At 39.2% G+C, this 18,844-nt stretch overlaps 1 protein-coding gene across 1 annotated transcript in view; it reads left to right on the forward strand.

The window, feature by feature from the left end:
- Positions 1 to 18,844, forward strand: part of LOC121382768 (kynurenine formamidase-like) — a 91,190-nt gene that overhangs the window by 27,210 nt on the left and 45,136 nt on the right. The window contains exons 4-6 of the mRNA XM_041512352.1: positions 4,234 to 4,341; positions 13,620 to 13,668; positions 17,123 to 17,208. Coding sequence (XP_041368286.1) covers positions 4,234 to 4,341; positions 13,620 to 13,668; positions 17,123 to 17,208 — 243 coding nt within the window. The remainder of the gene's footprint in view (positions 1 to 4,233; positions 4,342 to 13,619; positions 13,669 to 17,122; positions 17,209 to 18,844) is intronic.

Genomic DNA, 18,844 nt, shown 5'->3' on the forward strand with positions numbered 1-18,844 from the left:
TTTCAGTATTGAAATGTTCATTATAAAAGTACTTTATTGTAGTACATTTTATATGCAAAAAAATATGGTTTTTTTTAAAATTTTAAAAAGTAATTTAAAATTTTAAGGTGGGGAACTCTAATAAGAATTTACAATTGCCAAAATTGTAAGGTATATTAGCTGTGGGGAATGGTTATATACTAATAGTGAATTAATTGGGCAAACATTACAACCAGTAGTTCAGTATTACAGTAGGTTTTATGACCACCAAAGATCTTGAAGGACGATTGGGGTCAGAAGTGAAATTTGAAAGTTGACGATTTTTTATCAGTAGTTGTTGATACCACCACGATGTGTCAAACATTCATACTGCGTATGAGTCTCAATGGCCATTTGAGGGAGTCTGTTCCACTCCTCTTGCAGTGCCTGACCAAGTTCCGCTAACATGGATGGCGGTCTTTTATGTTGATGCACACATCACCTATCATGTCCCAGACGTGTTCAATGGGGGAAAGGTCTGGGCTCATTGCTGGCCATTCGATAGATTCGTGCACGGTGAGCACAGGCATTGTCATCCTGAAAAACAAAACGTCAACCCACACGCCTAGCAAACGGGGCAACAAAGGGTGTCAGTATGTTGTCCCGGTATAGTACTGCCCAGTGACCCTTCCTTGCACAATATTGAGGGGGGTTCTGTCAGTCATAGTGAGACCACCCCACACCATAACCGATCCACTGCCAAATCTGTCATGAAATCGCATTGTGACGTTGGCGTGCCATTCATTTCATCGTCGCCAGACCCCACCACACCTGTCAAGGAAGTCCAAAGTGAATAGGGACTCATCTGAAAACATGAAATGTAACCAGCGACGAATACCCCAGTTCTGACACTCCCTACACCATTCACGTCTGGGCAGTGTGACGATTTGTCAAGGTAGGCACAACCTGGGGCCATCGAGCATGAAGATGGGCTGCATGAAGACGATTAAAAATCGTCTGACTCGTAACTCGGACACCAATAACCTGATGAAGGTTTGCAACAATTTGATTTGCCGTTTGAGCTCGATTTCTTAGAGCCTGGTTACGGATGAATTGATCCTGTACTCCTGTCGTTGCCCTGGGACGGCCTGAACGGGATCAATCGTCAACATTTTGGGTTTGTTGGTACCTGTTCCATTGTCTGCTAATCACTGACTTCGAAACATTGAAGGTGTTGGCCACTTCACGCTGACTTCTGCCCATTTGCAGCATGCCAATAGCCCGTAGACGCTCATCGCGTTGCATACGCCGCATCACAAATTCAAACAATAAAAATGTAGTGCATTTTCCAGTTCTCTAAGGTTATTCATTTGTGGACGACGTGAGATGCATTGACCAAGGTAATCCCAAAGATTCTCTATTGGAGATAAATCAGGGGACAGTGCTGGCCATTCAAGGAAAGGGACATTATTGTTCGCTAGATACTGTGTTGTAACACGTGCTGTGTGTGCTCGGGTGCTGTCTTGCTGAAATTTGTGCATATCCCGATGCTGATGAAAGAAGGGAATGATGTGATTTTGCAAGAAGTTATTCCGGTAATAAATGGCATTCATTCTGCCACAGCAAACATGGAGTGCTGTTCAGTGATAACTGATCCCACCCCACACCATGACACTCCCTCCACCCCCATCGATCTGTCTAAACAAAACAGTCATTGTGGTAACGTTCTCCACATCTATGCCACACCCGCAACCAATTATCAACATTCCTTAAATGGAAACAGGATTCGTCAGAGAATAGCACACCATGCCAATGTTGTAATCTCCAATGACAATACCTTCCTGCCAAACGTCGGGGCTCATTTCGATGTCAATCAGTCAGGATAGGTCCAACATATGGTCGTTGAGCACGCAGCCCAGCAGACCAAAGACGGCGACACACAGTGTCTGCACTGATAACCCCTTGTCGACCGTGAACTGTTGGTGCAGTTTTGGCAGCTGGCAGTGTTTGATCACGAATGTGGAGGCGAACAATATGGCGATCAGGTCATAACATGTCATTGGCCTGGACGTGGATGGTCCATGGTGGTTTCTGTCTGCTGGTATCTCCTGTGGAGTCTAGTGATTGTTGAATGATGGCATCCAAACTGCTGTGCGATGACTCTACTCGAAATGCCGACTTGAAACATGCCTAAGGCACATTCATGTTCGTCAGCTGTCAATCTTGCCATCACTTATTTAATGTTCCCTCAAAAACTACCTCATAAATGAAAGTGGCTTTTCAGAGACCATCTTTCATAGCCTCAGTCAGCATGATTTGCACATTCAGTTTATGTTTTTCATGCTATGCATGCAATATGTTGTGTTTTGGTGTTGTGTTTCATGGAGTGTTCAGGCAATCGTTTTTGTAAGTTATTCGTTGTTATGCATGGTCTATAAGGTAGTACGATACTTATTCATTGATATTTTTAATGTTGATATACGCCCCATTCACATTTGTTATCATCAACTGGTGGTGCATTTTCAGTGCTGTTCAGTATATATACTTCTGCTTCTTCTTATGGGCAACCTAGGGAGACACCCCAGCATCAATAGGTCTAAGTAACGAGCTACTCTCGACTCACTAATATCAAAACCTATACGTAGCTCTTGACTTTATCTTTTGATCGACCGTTAAAAAATGCGCACCCATTTCCTTCATTCAAAATGCACACCCATTCTCTTTGGCTAAATTCCGACCGCTCCTTCCAAATTGAAAAACCCATACACCCACCCCAACTGTTACCGGCCCCGGCCGGACTGCTGGTGCTCCCTTGCACCTTCTATAGTGCAGGTGGTCCTTCCTTCCACCACCCACACCTTTCCTGTCCTAGATGGAGGAGCTGGAGGAGCCGGCCTTGCCCAGGACAGGCATGCACTGCAACAGCGTGCTCTGAATGTGCACGTTAAACCCTCTGACCTGACCTAACAAAACATGATACATCGTTGACAGTTATTTAAATGTTTTGTAGCCAGTTTGACAATGGTGGATATTATTACCGAATATTACGACAAATGTCTGTATCATGAAACATTTATTCTGCACAAATCAACAGTGCTTCAGTTCTAAGACTAATACATCTGTACCTGGTGTGACATGTTTACTTATTCGATTCGGTGACATGAAGTAAAATGGCAGCGCCTGTTATATATACATGTTTTTTGTAACAGTCGTTACATGTTTTCCATTTTATTAATTAAATGTACCAATTTACCAGATTTATTTGTTGATATTAAGCGGTAATGCAATATGCATACCAATCCAAACACCTTGTCTGATTGTCCCTTTAAGTATTCCAAATAATTTAGTATACATTTGCTATATAGAGTACTGTACACAAGAGGTTGAAACCAGTATAGAGTACAATTAAAAAATGCAAACAGTTACTTTCTGCAAAATTGAAGATTTATTACTGTCATATGACACTGGGAATTTTTGCATGCTAGTTGATTGTAGTTGTTGAATGCAAAATACCATACCTTTTTTATGTGTACAGTTTACTGTCAACATTGTTTAGATTTGTTTTATTAGAAAATGTTAACATTATCAGTAATGGAAACTGATGTGGTGAAACATAACTGGTAACTGTTTGCATTACACCACATTTGAGCACCAATGTCAACAAAATTGGGGTATTTGTTACAAAGTATAATTTTCTGTTCAATGTAGATTTGAATAAAACTAAACTGGTAGGTACATTAATTTTAGAGATGATATTATGTTGATAATTAGATTTTGCTTTAATATAAATTTGGTAAAGAAAAATTATGACTTTTTTGTGTTTTTTTGGAGTGGGGGTGGGGTGGTGGTGGTGGTTTCACCAGTTCAGCAGGATCAGAGTAACTGTTTAAACAGTAAAAACCACCAGATAAATGTGTTGTGCTACTGTATTCTAGCTACGAGCCCTGCAGTTTTAATTGAATTCATCTCAGTGTGACAAATGTGTTTCTACTGAGCATGCCTGTTTGAGACAAACGTGCAGGATGAAGTGAGCTAGGGGCGGTAACGAGATATCCGTGATGAGTTCTGCCCCATTCTCATGATTCTTTCATCATGTTTATTGTATTTCTAATCATTTGTGAGGTTTTATGCATATGTAAAACAATAAATAATAAATGTTTGAATACAGTAAATAATACAATGATGCTTAAGATAGAAATAAAACTTTAATGCATTAAAAAATATATTTTCTAAACTAAACTACATAATGTTGCAGCTAGATTTTAATTTTTCTAGCTAGCAGAGAGGCAACCTGGCTGCTTAACTGTGATGGTGAAATATCATATGGCAGTGGTCCACTGCAAAAACTAGATATCTTCACAGCAAAAAATGCTCAAATCAAAGGTAAATAGTTGCAAGCTACATGTATATGTATGTATCTACACGCAAATACACATAATGTTTAGTTATTTCTGGCCTAATAATTGTTAGCACTTTGCAGAAAACAAACCATGTGTAATAAAGTCAGGGAACATTTTGTTTTGTAATCAATTAATGTTTAATGTTTTATAATTGTGTAGTGATATCTGAAACTTGCATAGTGAATCGTGACATGATACTGAACAAAATGTTCCCTGAAACTACATTTAGATTGTATATATCAAAGTGACCCATTTTATTATGCTTTAACCTTTAAAATTTAAATTTAGTTAATTTCGTTTGTGAGTTATGGGAATATTTAGTAAAAATAAAGCATCCCTCCCTTTTCCCCACTGCAACGTGATCAATTCGGGAAAATTATTTGTACATTAAAAATAACATAATCAAATAAGGTACATATTGTAACGACCGTGGCCATACATTCATAACAACTCTCATTTGAGAAATAGTAATTCATTTGAGTGGTTTGAAAGGCGGATGAGTAACCAAACAAGATATAAATAAATAATATTTGTTTATTTATTTCTGCACAAACAATATATTTCAATCTTGGTGTATTCTCAACAGTTTTTTTTATTTCTGTATAACTAATTCTAATTTCTACATTATCACTAATTAATAACACTAAACTACTTCAAACTACTTCTGAAGTTGTTCCCCCAATATGCAAATTTGCATGCTATTTTTATATCAAACGTGTATCCCTTTCTTTATACTTCTTTCTTTTCTAAATAATAATTTCTGTCATTAAAGATTTGAACAGCAAATGTTCATTAGTATTTAATGTCAGTCTTCTAAGCTGCATTCTATAATTTAGATGCTTGTTTTGGAATACAACAACTTTTTCTGGGTGTACTGTTATTTACTTTACGTGTCCTATAAATAGAACTGTCAAATGGTAAGAACTCCGTTATTACTAATCAAAACATGTATTCTAGCCAAAAATTACTTTTAAATAATCTTATAAAAATGAGTGAAGCCGTTATAATCCGTTTTGTAACTTTGCTAAAATAATTGTTTAGCATGTAAACATAGAAATACACTCACGTACCCGTGATAAACTTTTGTGCCTTCACTGACCGGCACTGTCAAACAACTGCTTATATATGCAAACAACCCCAGCACAGCTGAATAATCGGTGCTGGTTGGAATTCCAGCAGTGCGGGTGACCTGACCCAGCTTTGCTGGGCTATTGCACATGAGCTGTGCATGTCTATAGTTGTTGCCATAAAGCGACCTAATTACTAAATAATTATTAAGTAAAAATAGGTAATTAATTAGGTTTTACCTCTATTAAACATCTACTTAAATTAATTACATTGCATAAATAAATGCTAATACTTTATCGGTAACATCATAAACAACAATAATTGCCGTAACATGAACCGTCGCTAATGATGGCCATTTTGACGTGTCTTATTTCATCTTCACCACGGACAATACGATGTGGAATCTTCTGTTCCTCTGTTGGCAAACAATTACAAACATGTCTTTTCAGGTAACTGTCCTTCGAATAATAACTGTCACGCGTGAATATCACAACAAATGTCCAAAGTTATGAAGTTTCCTTTTCGCCCCATGATGAAATCGCACAGTGTGTAAACTGACCCATAAGTTAACATTTACTAATAGCAACATACATACAGCTAAATAAACAAATTATGTAATTAACCAACTACTCAGTTTTGTAACTGATGTGTATACCATATCAATTAATATACACAAAATATTCTGTAATACTATTTACTGACATTAATATAATAAAATCATTAAAATGTCAGATCCTTCCAATATACATGTATTTTATTGCAGACAGTACTGTCGGCAGTTTAGTATGGACTATATACAAAACAAGTACTCTAGGCCTGGTGCTTATAAAACTTTTAGAGTCTAGACGACTCTAATAGAGTCGGAGACACTAATGCGTATGACATTATTAGAGATTGAGTCTGGACTCTAAATGTTTTATAAGCATGGGCCCAGCTAGCTAGGAGCTGTGGATTTTTTGCATGCATGAGAGGTCTCCTAAATCACCCTAAATCACGGGACACAGTGGCGGATCCAGAAAATCAGTTGGGATTTCTCATATTCTCCAAGGTAAAAACCGTATATATATACTAGGTCTGTCCGGAAAGTATCCAGCCATTGTGAATATCTTGAGAACTGGTATCGCGGCTTTGATGTAACTTGGTAGGCACTTATGTACAGCACATGCATGATCAGCCACACTCGTGTGGAACTATTCGTTTGGCTGGCAGACTTTGTTGAGTTGTAATGTTCGGTTACGATGCAAAGACACACACGTTGTGTCCAGGCTGTCGGTCTTATTGAAAAGACTGTCAGTGTGAGATCTGCACCATATGGTTTCTCGACCAGTGGGCTTGGTCTGCTTTGCAAACCCAGGTTCCATGTGCCAGCGAAATCTTGTCGGCTACCACTGCGATAGTCGGGAAGTCAGATGTAGCATATAGGACCTGCAAGTCAGGGGACACATCAAAAAGTGTCCGGAAGTGGGGTGGGGACACAAGCATGTTTCCTTGTCGGTCCATCTTCCGAGCGACGGTACTGACATTTCGGGAGTGCCCGGCTCCTATTATGACCGTGATACAATAGCCATCTTCATTGGTTACGGCACCCTATTCTGCTTGTGTGGCTTCATCTGTACCTCAGGTGTCACCGACGCCTTTGCGGTTACCTTTACAAGCAGAAGGTGGGCAGAGTGGCATCGTTGTGGCACTGGCCGTAACAACTTCATAGGTTACCAAGCACGTGCACTCTGTTGTGCACTGGTCCATTGCCTCATCCAGAGAGCATGTGGCACTGACTTTGCCATCGATTGCTGGCAGTCGCTTCAGTACCCCAGTTTTCTTAAGGCACAAGTAGAGACCTGCCGGTTCATTACGAACTGAGCAGTTCGTTCTGATGTCATGACCTGTCCCCGATGGGATCCTGACCAATGTTCACTGCTGGGTGGAGGACTAATCCTGCTTGGGTCTTCCGTTTGCATACGTTTACCCAGAGGGTCCGGTGACTTTGGTAACAACGGAGGTCTCCTCACAGTTTGCATGGTCGACATTTCCTACCTCTTCGACTTTGCTTGATGGGGACGGGGATTGCGCGGGTACCCATTGGCCACCCAGTGGTCGCAAACTCTGACCGTTCCATACTCGGTGCAGGAACGACCGTTAGGATTTCAAGAAACATTGTTTTGAAGTTTCTTGGAATTCTTGCAAGCTTCACCTCGGTTGGGACCATTGCTTGTGCAGATGGGACCATCGGCTGTGGCTCCCATTCCTCCTCCCACCCACCCCCGCTGGTTTTCCGCCGAAGCCAGCGGAAACTGCGATTCGACAGCAGTTTGATGATGCAGTTATGGACTGCCGTTCGGTTCATAATGTGTCCGTCTCGGGAGATGCTGCCCTGTGGGCATTTCAAATAAGGGGAGGAGTCCATGACAATCTTAGGGTTCGACTGGACAGTGACCTGGCTTTGAAGGAAGCATTGGTAGGACTGGATTCAGTTGCTGACCGGTTCGGAGGTAGAGGAGGAGTGTGATTATCTGGCAGTCCTGGCTTTTGTCAGGGACCTGGTCTGACAGGTTTGTGGGGATGCAATACCTCAGGTCAAGGCCCAGCCAAAATTTCACGGTGTCTCCTTCAGGAACCGTACCTTGAATTTGGTAACTCCATGTGAGGAGTCGGGTCTACCACTTGCAACGAAGGCACACGATTCATTTCGTGAGATTGATGCGCAGATCAATGGCAGTGATCATATTCTGGGAGTGGGTGTAGATGCATGAGTACCCAGCGGCATTACCCACAGTGACATTTTTTTCTGTGCTGACTCCTATGAAACCGTGAAGGTGAATTTTCTTGAACCCGATCGCGGATCTGGAATTATTCGAAAGGCTGGCTAAGTTGGTATTCCAGGTTAACAACCATTTAGGAACTTTCCTATTTGGATTGGACATGGCTGTCTAGAGCCTTCCCGTGATGGTGAAAGGCTGTTTAGAGGCTGTGTCGAAAGCCTCTGAACATATTGTTCACTTATCTGGGCGATTGTTTGTGAAGTCTTTTGTTACAGCGTGACCACTACCTGACGGGGTTAAGTGTGTCAAACGTCATGAAAAGGTTTTTTGCACACGCTCGGTAAGGGAACCATTACTTTTCTGTCCTGATTTTAATCTTGTCTCAGTTCTGGACGCTCAATCCCCAACCTCCGGCAAACATCGTTCCACGTTTTCGGGGTTCAAGCGTCCGCCTGTGAAGATGGCTACTATCTTACAGGCTACTCAGAACCCTCATGTTCCTGACACCACGAGTCAGCCAGGCAACAGACTGCCTTATGTTCAGCATGGATGCAAGCAGTGTTATGCGTCTTGCTCACAGTCCACCAAAGGCACTGCGCCTAAAGGTGGTAAGTGGTTGGGGTGAGGGTACGACAATGGTTAGTAAACATACCAGTGGGGGGCAGACTACACCATTTCCTTCGATATTGGTGCGAGCTGCTGGGCCTCAATCCATGGGTTCTGTCGGTCATTCGACACGGTTACAAAATACCCTTTTCTTCCAGCCCCCCCCCCCTTACTTCCACTCCGAGAATGCTGCTGCTACCATCCGCATTTTAGTGGAGAATATAATTGCTGAGTTTTTTTGACAAAGGAGCCATCCAGAGAGTCGGTCTGGACACACCAGGATTTTATTCCCATCATTTCTTCGCACTGAATACTCAATTTGAAGCCACTGAACGCCTTCGTGGTCATTCCATCCATGAAAATGGGAACGGTTCATTCAGTCCAGAACCTGTTTCAAATTGGGGAGTGGGCTGCATCTAATGATTTGAAAGACACATACCAACATGTCCCGGTGCACAAGGCGTTTTGGAAATTTCTTCTCTTCCTTTTCGACGGGAAAGCATATAAGTTTCGTGTGCTACCGTTCAGTTTGGCGACGAGTCCCCATGCTTTTATACACGTGATAAAAGTGGTGGTAGGTCATGTTCATTCATTAGGGGTTTGAATGTATACCTATCTGGACAATTGGCTGATCCCAGCATTATCACGACAGGATTGTCAGATCAATGTCCAGTTGGTTTTGGACACGATCCTACCATTGGATTTTATTCCCAATTGGATGAAATCAGCTCAGAATTTCACGTATATCGGAGTGGTCTTCGATCTTGTGGAGGCGTCACACCGATGTGCATATCCATAATTTTCAAACGTGAGTGCGACGTTTGATGGGGAAGCAGAGTAGTACGAACTCTCTACAACATGTTGGGTCACCTAGAATTTCTGGCTGCCTTGATCGTGCATTTCAGACGATTCAAATGACCACTCCAGTGGCATTTGTCCCCACTGTGGGACGGTCACAACTGGGACACTTTAGTGCCCCTGGGACCTTGGTTCACTCTTCCGATACAGGAGTACCTGTCGGACAAGTGCATGTCCCAAACAGTTCCATTGCACTCCCCTGCTCTGGACCTGATCCTTTTCACAGATGCGTCCCTGCACGGTTACGGGGTGCACCTGTTGGATCAATACATTTCAGGGGTATGGAATCTCACTGAGAGGAAGCTCCATGTCAACTGTTTGAAAATAGAGACAGTGTATCGTGCCTATCTTCACTTACAGAGTGTTGTCGAATTCTGTTGAGATGTGACAATACTACGGTAGTTGTGTATCTCAACCGTTGGAGTGGCACAAAATCGGAGACTGGGTTGCAAAGCTCTTGCGATTTTGGATTTCTGCGACCAACTAGGGATGACCCTGTGGGCGAAACACATTCCTTCCTCAGTTAATGTGTTAGCCGAAACACATTCCTTCCTCAGTTAATGTGTTAGACATACACCCATTCAGAACAAGGTTCTCTGGGTGTGGGGCAGTTCACAGGTGAACATGTTTGCCACACGGTTGAACAACCAATTGCCGATGTTCGTGTCTCCAGTACCTGACATATTGGCATTGGAGTGCGACGCCTGAGTATGGATGGGACGGGCCTAGATTTTTATGCCTTCCCTCCCCCAGTCTTACTCGGCAAGGTGCTGACTAAGGTGACACTGATCGCTCCTCTAGGTGGTGCAGCCCTAGTTTCCTCAGCTCCTGTCATTGTTAGTGGCAGTACCGTTTCAGTTACGAACGTTGCCCGATCGGCTCAGTCAGAGACTGAAACAGACGGAGGTTGTCGGGGCCTCCTTGCAAAGCAGAGGCTTTTCGACATGAATTGCTCACCTCGTCTCCACAGCAAAGCGCAACTCTACAGAGTCGGTCTATCAGTGTCACGGGCGTGCTTGGGTTCGTTGGGAAAACAATTTTTTTTTTTTCGATCCCTTATTGTCAACTGTCAACGACTTAGCAGTGTACTTTCTGGCGTTGGTCCAAGAAAGGCAACTAAAAGTCCAGGGCCCCGTTTTACGAAGCGATCTTAGCTACTATCGAACTTAATGATTTAAGGTTGATGTTACGCTACCGACCTTAACATTTACAACCGTTCGACGAAGCAACCTTAGTGCGATTGTAAACCAAAACTTACTACAGTAGCAAACTTAACTAAGGTTAAAATATTATAATCCATCCCATCCTCCTACAAAAATGTTTATTTGTAAATAATTTCAGTTTTGCTTGACGTAAGAAGAAAAGTAAAAGCGTTTTGGAAATAAAAAAAATTTTAAACTATTTTTGTGTCCAATTTAGACAACAGTCGGCTCAGAAATAAACAACTTGTAGTTTTTATTTATAGATCGACGACAGTCATTCTTCGCACCCTTGTTTCGGCTTCATACACAATAAATATAACATATCCAACGGTATTTTTTTATATCATATATTTGACAAAATGTACTTTTTATATATTTCATCATTTTAAAACTTAAACTTAATATTTTGTTTAAAATTATGAAAAATAAAAACATACCGAAAGTAAACTGCGTTGTCTGCTCTCGGAATTATTTTGACAGGGGTCAAGGTTAGTAGACTAGTTTTTATTTTAATGGTGCGTAGCATTGTAATAATATAGCTAATTTTGAATTTAAATGACGTCAGTATTTCAGTGACGTCACTTTCCATCTTCTTATAATTTAACAATAAACTCGATGTATGACGTTTCCTTTTTCATACACAATAAATAACACTGGGAAAATCCCAATGCAAAATTTCTATTGAAATTGTTTTGTTTGAACATTACTAATGCACGTGTTTTTTAGAAGATCCTGGAATTAAAAAAATTGTACTATCGACGAAATGTGGATCTGAAGTGAAATTACGGTAAGATATGTTATATTTATTGTGTAAAATATCCGCTCGAAACACATAGCATGCCGAGGTATCCGATACCTTCATATCAGTTCCTCGTCGTTTATTGTGTCGAACTTTATGCTTCTGTCGCAAAAAACATGTTCCATTCGTCTTTTTTCCTTCCTCAATGTTAATTTAAGATCGCGACCTTAGAGCTTACAATAGGTGCAGACCTATTGTAAATATTAATAGTAACTTAAGGTGATTGTAAGCTAAGGTCGTTTAGTAAAATGGACTGTCGATTGTAGGAAAAAGTTACGGTCGCTACCTTAGGCACTTAAGGCGATAGTAGCGCTAAGATCGCTTCGTAAAACGGGGACCAGACAGTGAAAACTCACAGAGCGGCGATTTTCACTACCCCTAAGCAGTGTGGAAGTCGTGACTTTTCCACAAACCTGGAGTTGCGTGATTTACTTAAATCATTGTACACCACAGTAGAAAGGACCTTCCATTATTCTGACATGGAATGTTTTTTCTAGTTTTACACTCTCTTAAGATGCGACTTATGAGCCGTTGAAGTTTGCTAGTCTTCGTGCCTTGACGTGGAAGACTCTGTTTCTGGTTTCACTGGCGGCTTGTCGTCGGTTCAATGAGATACATGCTTTTTTGTATGACTTGGTTGATTACAACTTGGACGGGTCTGTCACTTTACATACTAATCCTATCTTTGTTGCTAAAAACCATGCTCCGGGGGAAGAGTTTCCCCCTACTGTCATTCACAGTTTGTCTCGTATGCTTCTAACTGACAACTCTGATAGACTTCTTTGCCCGGTGTGGGCATTGAAGTACTATTTGGATTGTAGGAAGAACTGTCGGCAGGGTAAAAAGAGATTGTTTATTTCTTATACCGGGCCCGGCGACGTCACCAAAACTGCTTTGTCTTGATGGATAGCTGATACCGTCAAGTTAGCATATGAGATGGCGGGTGATCATGTGTTACGGAATTTCTCTGTTAAACCACATGAAATCAGAGCCGTTTCTGCTTCCCCGAGCTTTCATGATATTATAAAGGTCATGAATGCAGGGGTTTGGAAAGGGCGGCACACTTTTGACCGTTTTTATTTCCGAGATATGGCAGTTGCACCTGGCAGTACGCGCATTATCCAGACTCATTGCGGCTCAACACGTCATACCCAAAAAAAATAATTTCGAACACTGCACCTACATGTATATCGACTTCGCTGAGATCGCATAGGACAAAAAGCATATAATTTTATGCCGGCTGCCATTTTGACGTTTTATGGAATACTCTCTAAGATGGGTGAAAGGATATGACTTAATCTAACAATGTCATAACATGTTATGATATAAAAGCAAACGTTACCATTAGAGAACATTGATTTTATATTAATTATGTCACATACTTTGGAGGCTTTCACTCCTCTTGGAGAGTATTCCATAAAAAAGCAAAATGGCAGTCGGCAGAAAACATCATTAGATTTCTTACTGCAATATTTGGTAGTAAAAAGCACATTGTCAAATAACATCAATATTTGAGGAAGTTAATCAGCAATGATCCATTTTTCTCATTGCTGAACATCTGTTTTAAAGCACAGTTTTAAAAAAAAATTTTTTATCAAACTGAATTTAACAGGATTCTATGCTTCCACAAATCTCAGATGTTTTGGTTAAAAGATAAGATTATGAGATAGAATTATCATAAAATATTTATATTATGTCATTTGTATGATTCTGGAGAGTCATGACAAATCCCCAAATTCAGTGCCTGGTATGAAATCAGATGTAATATCATCTCCTGAAAGTTCACTATACAACTTAGCAAAACAGAACTTAGTTTTCTGTGCTCTTGACGTTGTAAGACAATCGGTCAGATAAATATCACTTTGCATGGTATAGTGTTTCATGAACAGCTTGTTTCTTGCATTTTTAATTTGACTTCTGGAATGTTTGTGGTTTTACACTGCTTTATTCTTTCCTTTTTTGCTTACAGGGGTTCCAATATTTGTTTTTATCCATGGTGGATATTGGCACATGATGGGGTAAGTTCACGTCTTTAAAATGTGTTGGAATAAATGCTTTGGTTGGAAATACATTATGAAAGTGCCAGTATTTACAAATTAGCCTGCTTTTATCTTCATCCCACCTTTTTTATGTATTAATTAATAATTTTATTTATTTTGTTTATTGGCTGTTTACCATAGTTTACTGGTTGCATTTTAAATATTAAAGTGAGTGTGGGGGGTATGCATACATCATATGAACTTTGATGTAATTTGTAGATTGATAGGTTATGAGAATTAAATTTGTGACTGTTAATGTCGAGTTGGATGATTACATATTACAAACAACTGATTTTGTTTTCTACAATTTATAAAACGTGTTATTGACATGCAGCAGAGAGAAAACTACAGAAAATGCATTGCTTGTGCTTCTTTTGTGCTTTTTTTCTTCTTTCTTTTGTTTGATAACTGAACTCTTGACAGGTGTACTTTGATATAAATTTGAGTAGTCAAAATCTTGCAGTTTGAAGTAGCTAGGAATAAATCATATTCTCTCATCTTCAGGTATATAGGACAGACCTATCCCATAAAAGAAGGCTGAAAGCTACATTGTATGGCAGGCGTTGTTTTAGGTCAATATAGGTTGATATTTCAACCACCTTCAGTGTACTTTTTCTATCCCACATAACCACATGTGATAGAGTCTTATATTCTACCATAACTGATACGATGTCATCACAACTTGCCATATACTAATTTATAAAAGTTGATATCTAAAGTCTGAACCAATTTGTTAACTTTTACGATAAATTACTCTCCTACCTTTAATTACCGTTACATTTCCCCCAAATTTTGTTCAGACACAAGTTGTGGAAAAAACCTTACAGTGACACAGATTCCACACGGCACTGTAACAATGTCGCCAGTATCGACTTCACTGACATCGCATCCTCGGGCAAAATTCATGTACATGGAATTTTTCTTTTTTATGGAATACTCTTCAAGAGGAGTGAAAGTCTCCAAAGTATGTGACATAATTAATATAAAATCAATGTTCTCTAATGGTATCTTTAAAAAAAATCAATATGACGTCATCACGTTTGCGTCTATATCATAACATGTTATGCAGTCCTTGGTTTTTGAAAATTGTAGGCGAGTGGAAAATCGCACACCTCAATATGCTACGGCGAGTGAAAAATCACTCTCCAAAATAAATAAAATAGGCAGTGTAGCTCTGATTTGATTTTGACTGATATGTCTACAAAATTGTCTATTAAACCAGTATTTCCCGATTTGTTCAACAAAGAGAAATACCAGTTTAACGACTGCATGGAAGCCACTGCCATGTTTAATTTTTTATTGTTTTAATAAAAGGACCTTCCAATCAGCTAAATGAGCTATGGAAACTGTTAATTTTTGTAAACAGTGGAAATAAATATACCCATCTATTTTACATGCGCCGTTTGTTGAGTGTAACGTGCGCTGTTTTTCACACTCGTCAGATTGAAATTACGTGCGCTGTACTAGCACGATCGCACCCGCGCACCTTAAAAAGCAAGGTCTGTGTTATGACGTTGTTAGATTAAGTCATATCCTTTCATCCCACTTGGAGAGTATTCCTTAAAAAGTTCGAGGTTAAAAATGTTGGGCAGTATCCTAGTTGGATACTAACATTTTAAAATCTGGTATCCCACCTGAGAATTTAGTATCCCACTTAAATGAAATTCATAAATAAAATCGTAACAAACTTGAACAACACTATTGCTGCAATCGAAATGACGGAATTCGTGAAATTCGCAATCAAACGGAATCAGCAAAAAGATTTGCTTTATCTAGTTTTGAGTAATACTGACATAAATTAATATTTAGCAGTAATCTATAAGGGTTTTCAATTTTCTGCAGATGTGGAGTAAATATCTCAAATAAAATTTGAAGGGAGGAAACATCCAACAAAAACAATAGCGACATAACTGTTCCCAGTCTATTGCTGCGTCGCTATTGCTCCAGTGTAGCATTAGACTGGGTACGAGTTGGAGGAGATATTGTTACAACATAGCATTAGACTGGGTACGAGTTGGAGGAGATATTGTTACAACATAGCATTAGACTGGGTACGAGTTGGAGGAGATATTGTTACAACATAGCATTAGACTGGGTACGAGTTGGAGGAGATATTGTTACAACATAGCATTAGACTGCATGGGTACGAGCTCGAAAATACTGTTACTGAACTAGCTTCATCAGTAAATGATGACTTTCATTGTTTCAGTGAAAAATAAAAACCCAGGATTAAAAAAATAACAACATTACATGTATATGGTATCCCGGTGGGATACTGGATTATTGAAGTCTGGTATCCAAAATTAAATTAGTCCATACCGTTAATCTCGAACACTGCATGTGACATAGTTATTGGGGTTTTTATTATTATTTATTCTTTTTTTTTCAGTACATGATATCCACATTTGGAATAACAAAAAACTTGATAAGACAGCAGTATTAAAGATACATATTCTAAATATATGCATACATATAATTATCACCAATATTAACCTTAGTATCAACAATGTACTACCATTCTTGTCAGTTCTATATAAATATAACTCACATAGGCAAATAAAAACTAAGTAGGCCTTCAAACTTTTTTATAATAATAAATTATTAATTTTCCTTTGTGAAACATTAAGGTACTTGTATGCAGGAATGGAACTAGCTCTGGGCAAGCAAATAATTTCTCCAAATTATTTGTAACCCAGTTATTTTCCCCACAAAAAATCAATTACCTGTGTATCATAAAATTATTTTGCCAATTTAAAATAATATTTGTCATTTAGGTTTTTATATTCCCAGTACGTTAGTTTGGTGGTTGCCAGAGCTAGCCCCAAGACCTGCAAGTTCATCTTAAGACTGTTGCTCAAACAGATTATGACAAATTGACCAAAATTTTATAAATGAGTCAAATTTACAAGTGGAAAAGGCAGTTGTCTTAGTAATATAATAATAATCTGACAACTCCTTTTGGATCCAGTTTAAATCAGGCACATAAGCATTCAAATGACTTTTAAATATTAAGTGTTTAAGTGTTGCATTAACAGGATCGTTGTTTCTAGTTTTAAAGCGAAATTGTTTTTTTCTTTGTTAAAATTAATAATTGTACCGGTTTTTATTTGAATCCAGTTTTTAATTTCTGTCCAAATAGAGTTGACTAGAGTACATTCCCAAAACATATGAATAATTGTGCCTAGTTCTAAATTGCAAAAGCTACAAAGAGGAGAAGCAATATACCCTATCTTGTGTAGGTAGGTATTAACAGAAAGTATACAGTGAATGATAGTTATCATCTAGTATGTGGAATCTGTGTCATTGTAATGGGTGTTTTTTTTTCAGGATTTCTGTCTGGACAAAATGTGGGTAAAATGTAATGAACAATAAAGGTTGGAGAGCAGTTTATTGTGAAAAAAATTTCTCATTTTGAGAATCTTTGTTTTTGCAGACGTGCAAAATCCAGCTTTTTGGCTCCTCCTCTTGCCAAAGCTGGATCAACGGTGGTAATTGTTGGCTACGATCTTGCACCTGCAGGTAAAACATAGCATGACATTTTGTTGTTTTTAGTTACACACATAAAATCGGAGGGGAACCCCAAGCCAGTGTTTCTGCCAGAAAGAAATTTTTGGGTATGGCACTATGGAATTGAATGCAACCACAGTCAACAGGGTCTATGGGGGGCCTCCTCCATAAAGAAAATGGGTTACATTTAGGGTTATAGGCTTAAGAAAATCATACAATAATGATAAAGAAATTTGGGTATGGTGCCATACCCATTTTACCCACTGGCAGAAACCCTGCAAGCTGTTGGATAAAGGTCAATTTTATAATAGTAAAATTTTTAGTTTCTAAAAAATTAACTGTTTGAGGGATTTGAGCACATCCACTCATGCTTTTAACCTACATGTATATTCTTCAGTTAGCAATACAAGTGGAAATTCCAGCCACTGTTTATCGGTAATTTAAAGGCCGTTGCACACATACACGACACGCCCCAGCAACAGACCAGACAACAGCAAAGTAACAAGATTTTGTGGTGTAGCCTCATGTGCGAGACCAAAGTCATGCCACAAAACGTTACTGGAAGTGGCGCAGCCACTGGCAACGCATGTAAAACGGAATAGAACCAGTCCTATTTCTTGTGACACGTAGCGTTGTTACAGCGAATCAAAACGGGGTGGGAGGGGGGGGGGGGGGGTGGGAGTTCAGGGTAACTAAAGGGCAATTCCACGAAAAATGATACCTTAGTGAAATTTCTTTCCCTGTCATGCCTTTATTTTTCACATAGAATTATTTGTTACTAGTTATTATCTGATACACTGACAGCTTCATATCACTATCATCTTCACATACAACATAATCATCTGGTTCATTTATGTTCTCCATGGTTATCCATTGTCAAAACATGATCACTTTGAAGCACAAGAAATGGGCAGTCACTTTCGTATCAGGTTGTTCAGCAATTCTGAGTAACACCAAACTTAGTTCATTAGCTTGAGTACCATATATACCAATAAAACATTTTTCTCTTCAAAACAACTCTTGGCAGCATTTACAAACTCATGTTTGGGTGTGATGACGTCTTACGATGTCACCAGCCGGTAGAGTCATCACTGCTATGTAGGTTAAAGGTGTCTTCATTTTGGTTAGCTTAGTTGGTCAATTCCATTGTGACTTACGGGACATTTGATCAATAATTCCCAAAGTGTAGGAGAAAATTTGATCAATAATTCCCAAAGTGTAGGAGAAAATTAATTTTTTGTTATATAAATAATGGTGTGGTCTCTCACATTAAATAGGAAGTATTTGTCTTCCTGAAAATTATAAAACCTTATGGTAACTTGATTTGTCTTGTCCAGAAGACATATGGGACGTTTACGGACCACGTCTTTTGGCTGAGTGTACTCAAGTTGTAATCACTATCTCAGCTTGAAAGGCAGATTTTTGTATACAACCCTTTTACTAGCTATATATTGCAATTCTGCATTAAAATCAGTTTTGAGAGAAATAGTTCTTTCACTTTTAATACTGCTTACTTTTCTAGTGTAACTGATGGGACAAAACCATGTGACTCATGACAAGATGCTATTCCTGCAAAAACCATAAAATGTTTTTGTGATGCATATGGTTTGTCAATATTCTAGTAAGCCATTTTAAAAAAAACTATGTT

The sequence above is a fragment of the Gigantopelta aegis genome, chromosome 10 (genome assembly GCF_016097555.1).
Source record: "Gigantopelta aegis isolate Gae_Host chromosome 10, Gae_host_genome, whole genome shotgun sequence".
In the NCBI taxonomy this organism is placed as follows: domain Eukaryota; kingdom Metazoa; phylum Mollusca; class Gastropoda; order Neomphalida; family Peltospiridae; genus Gigantopelta; species Gigantopelta aegis.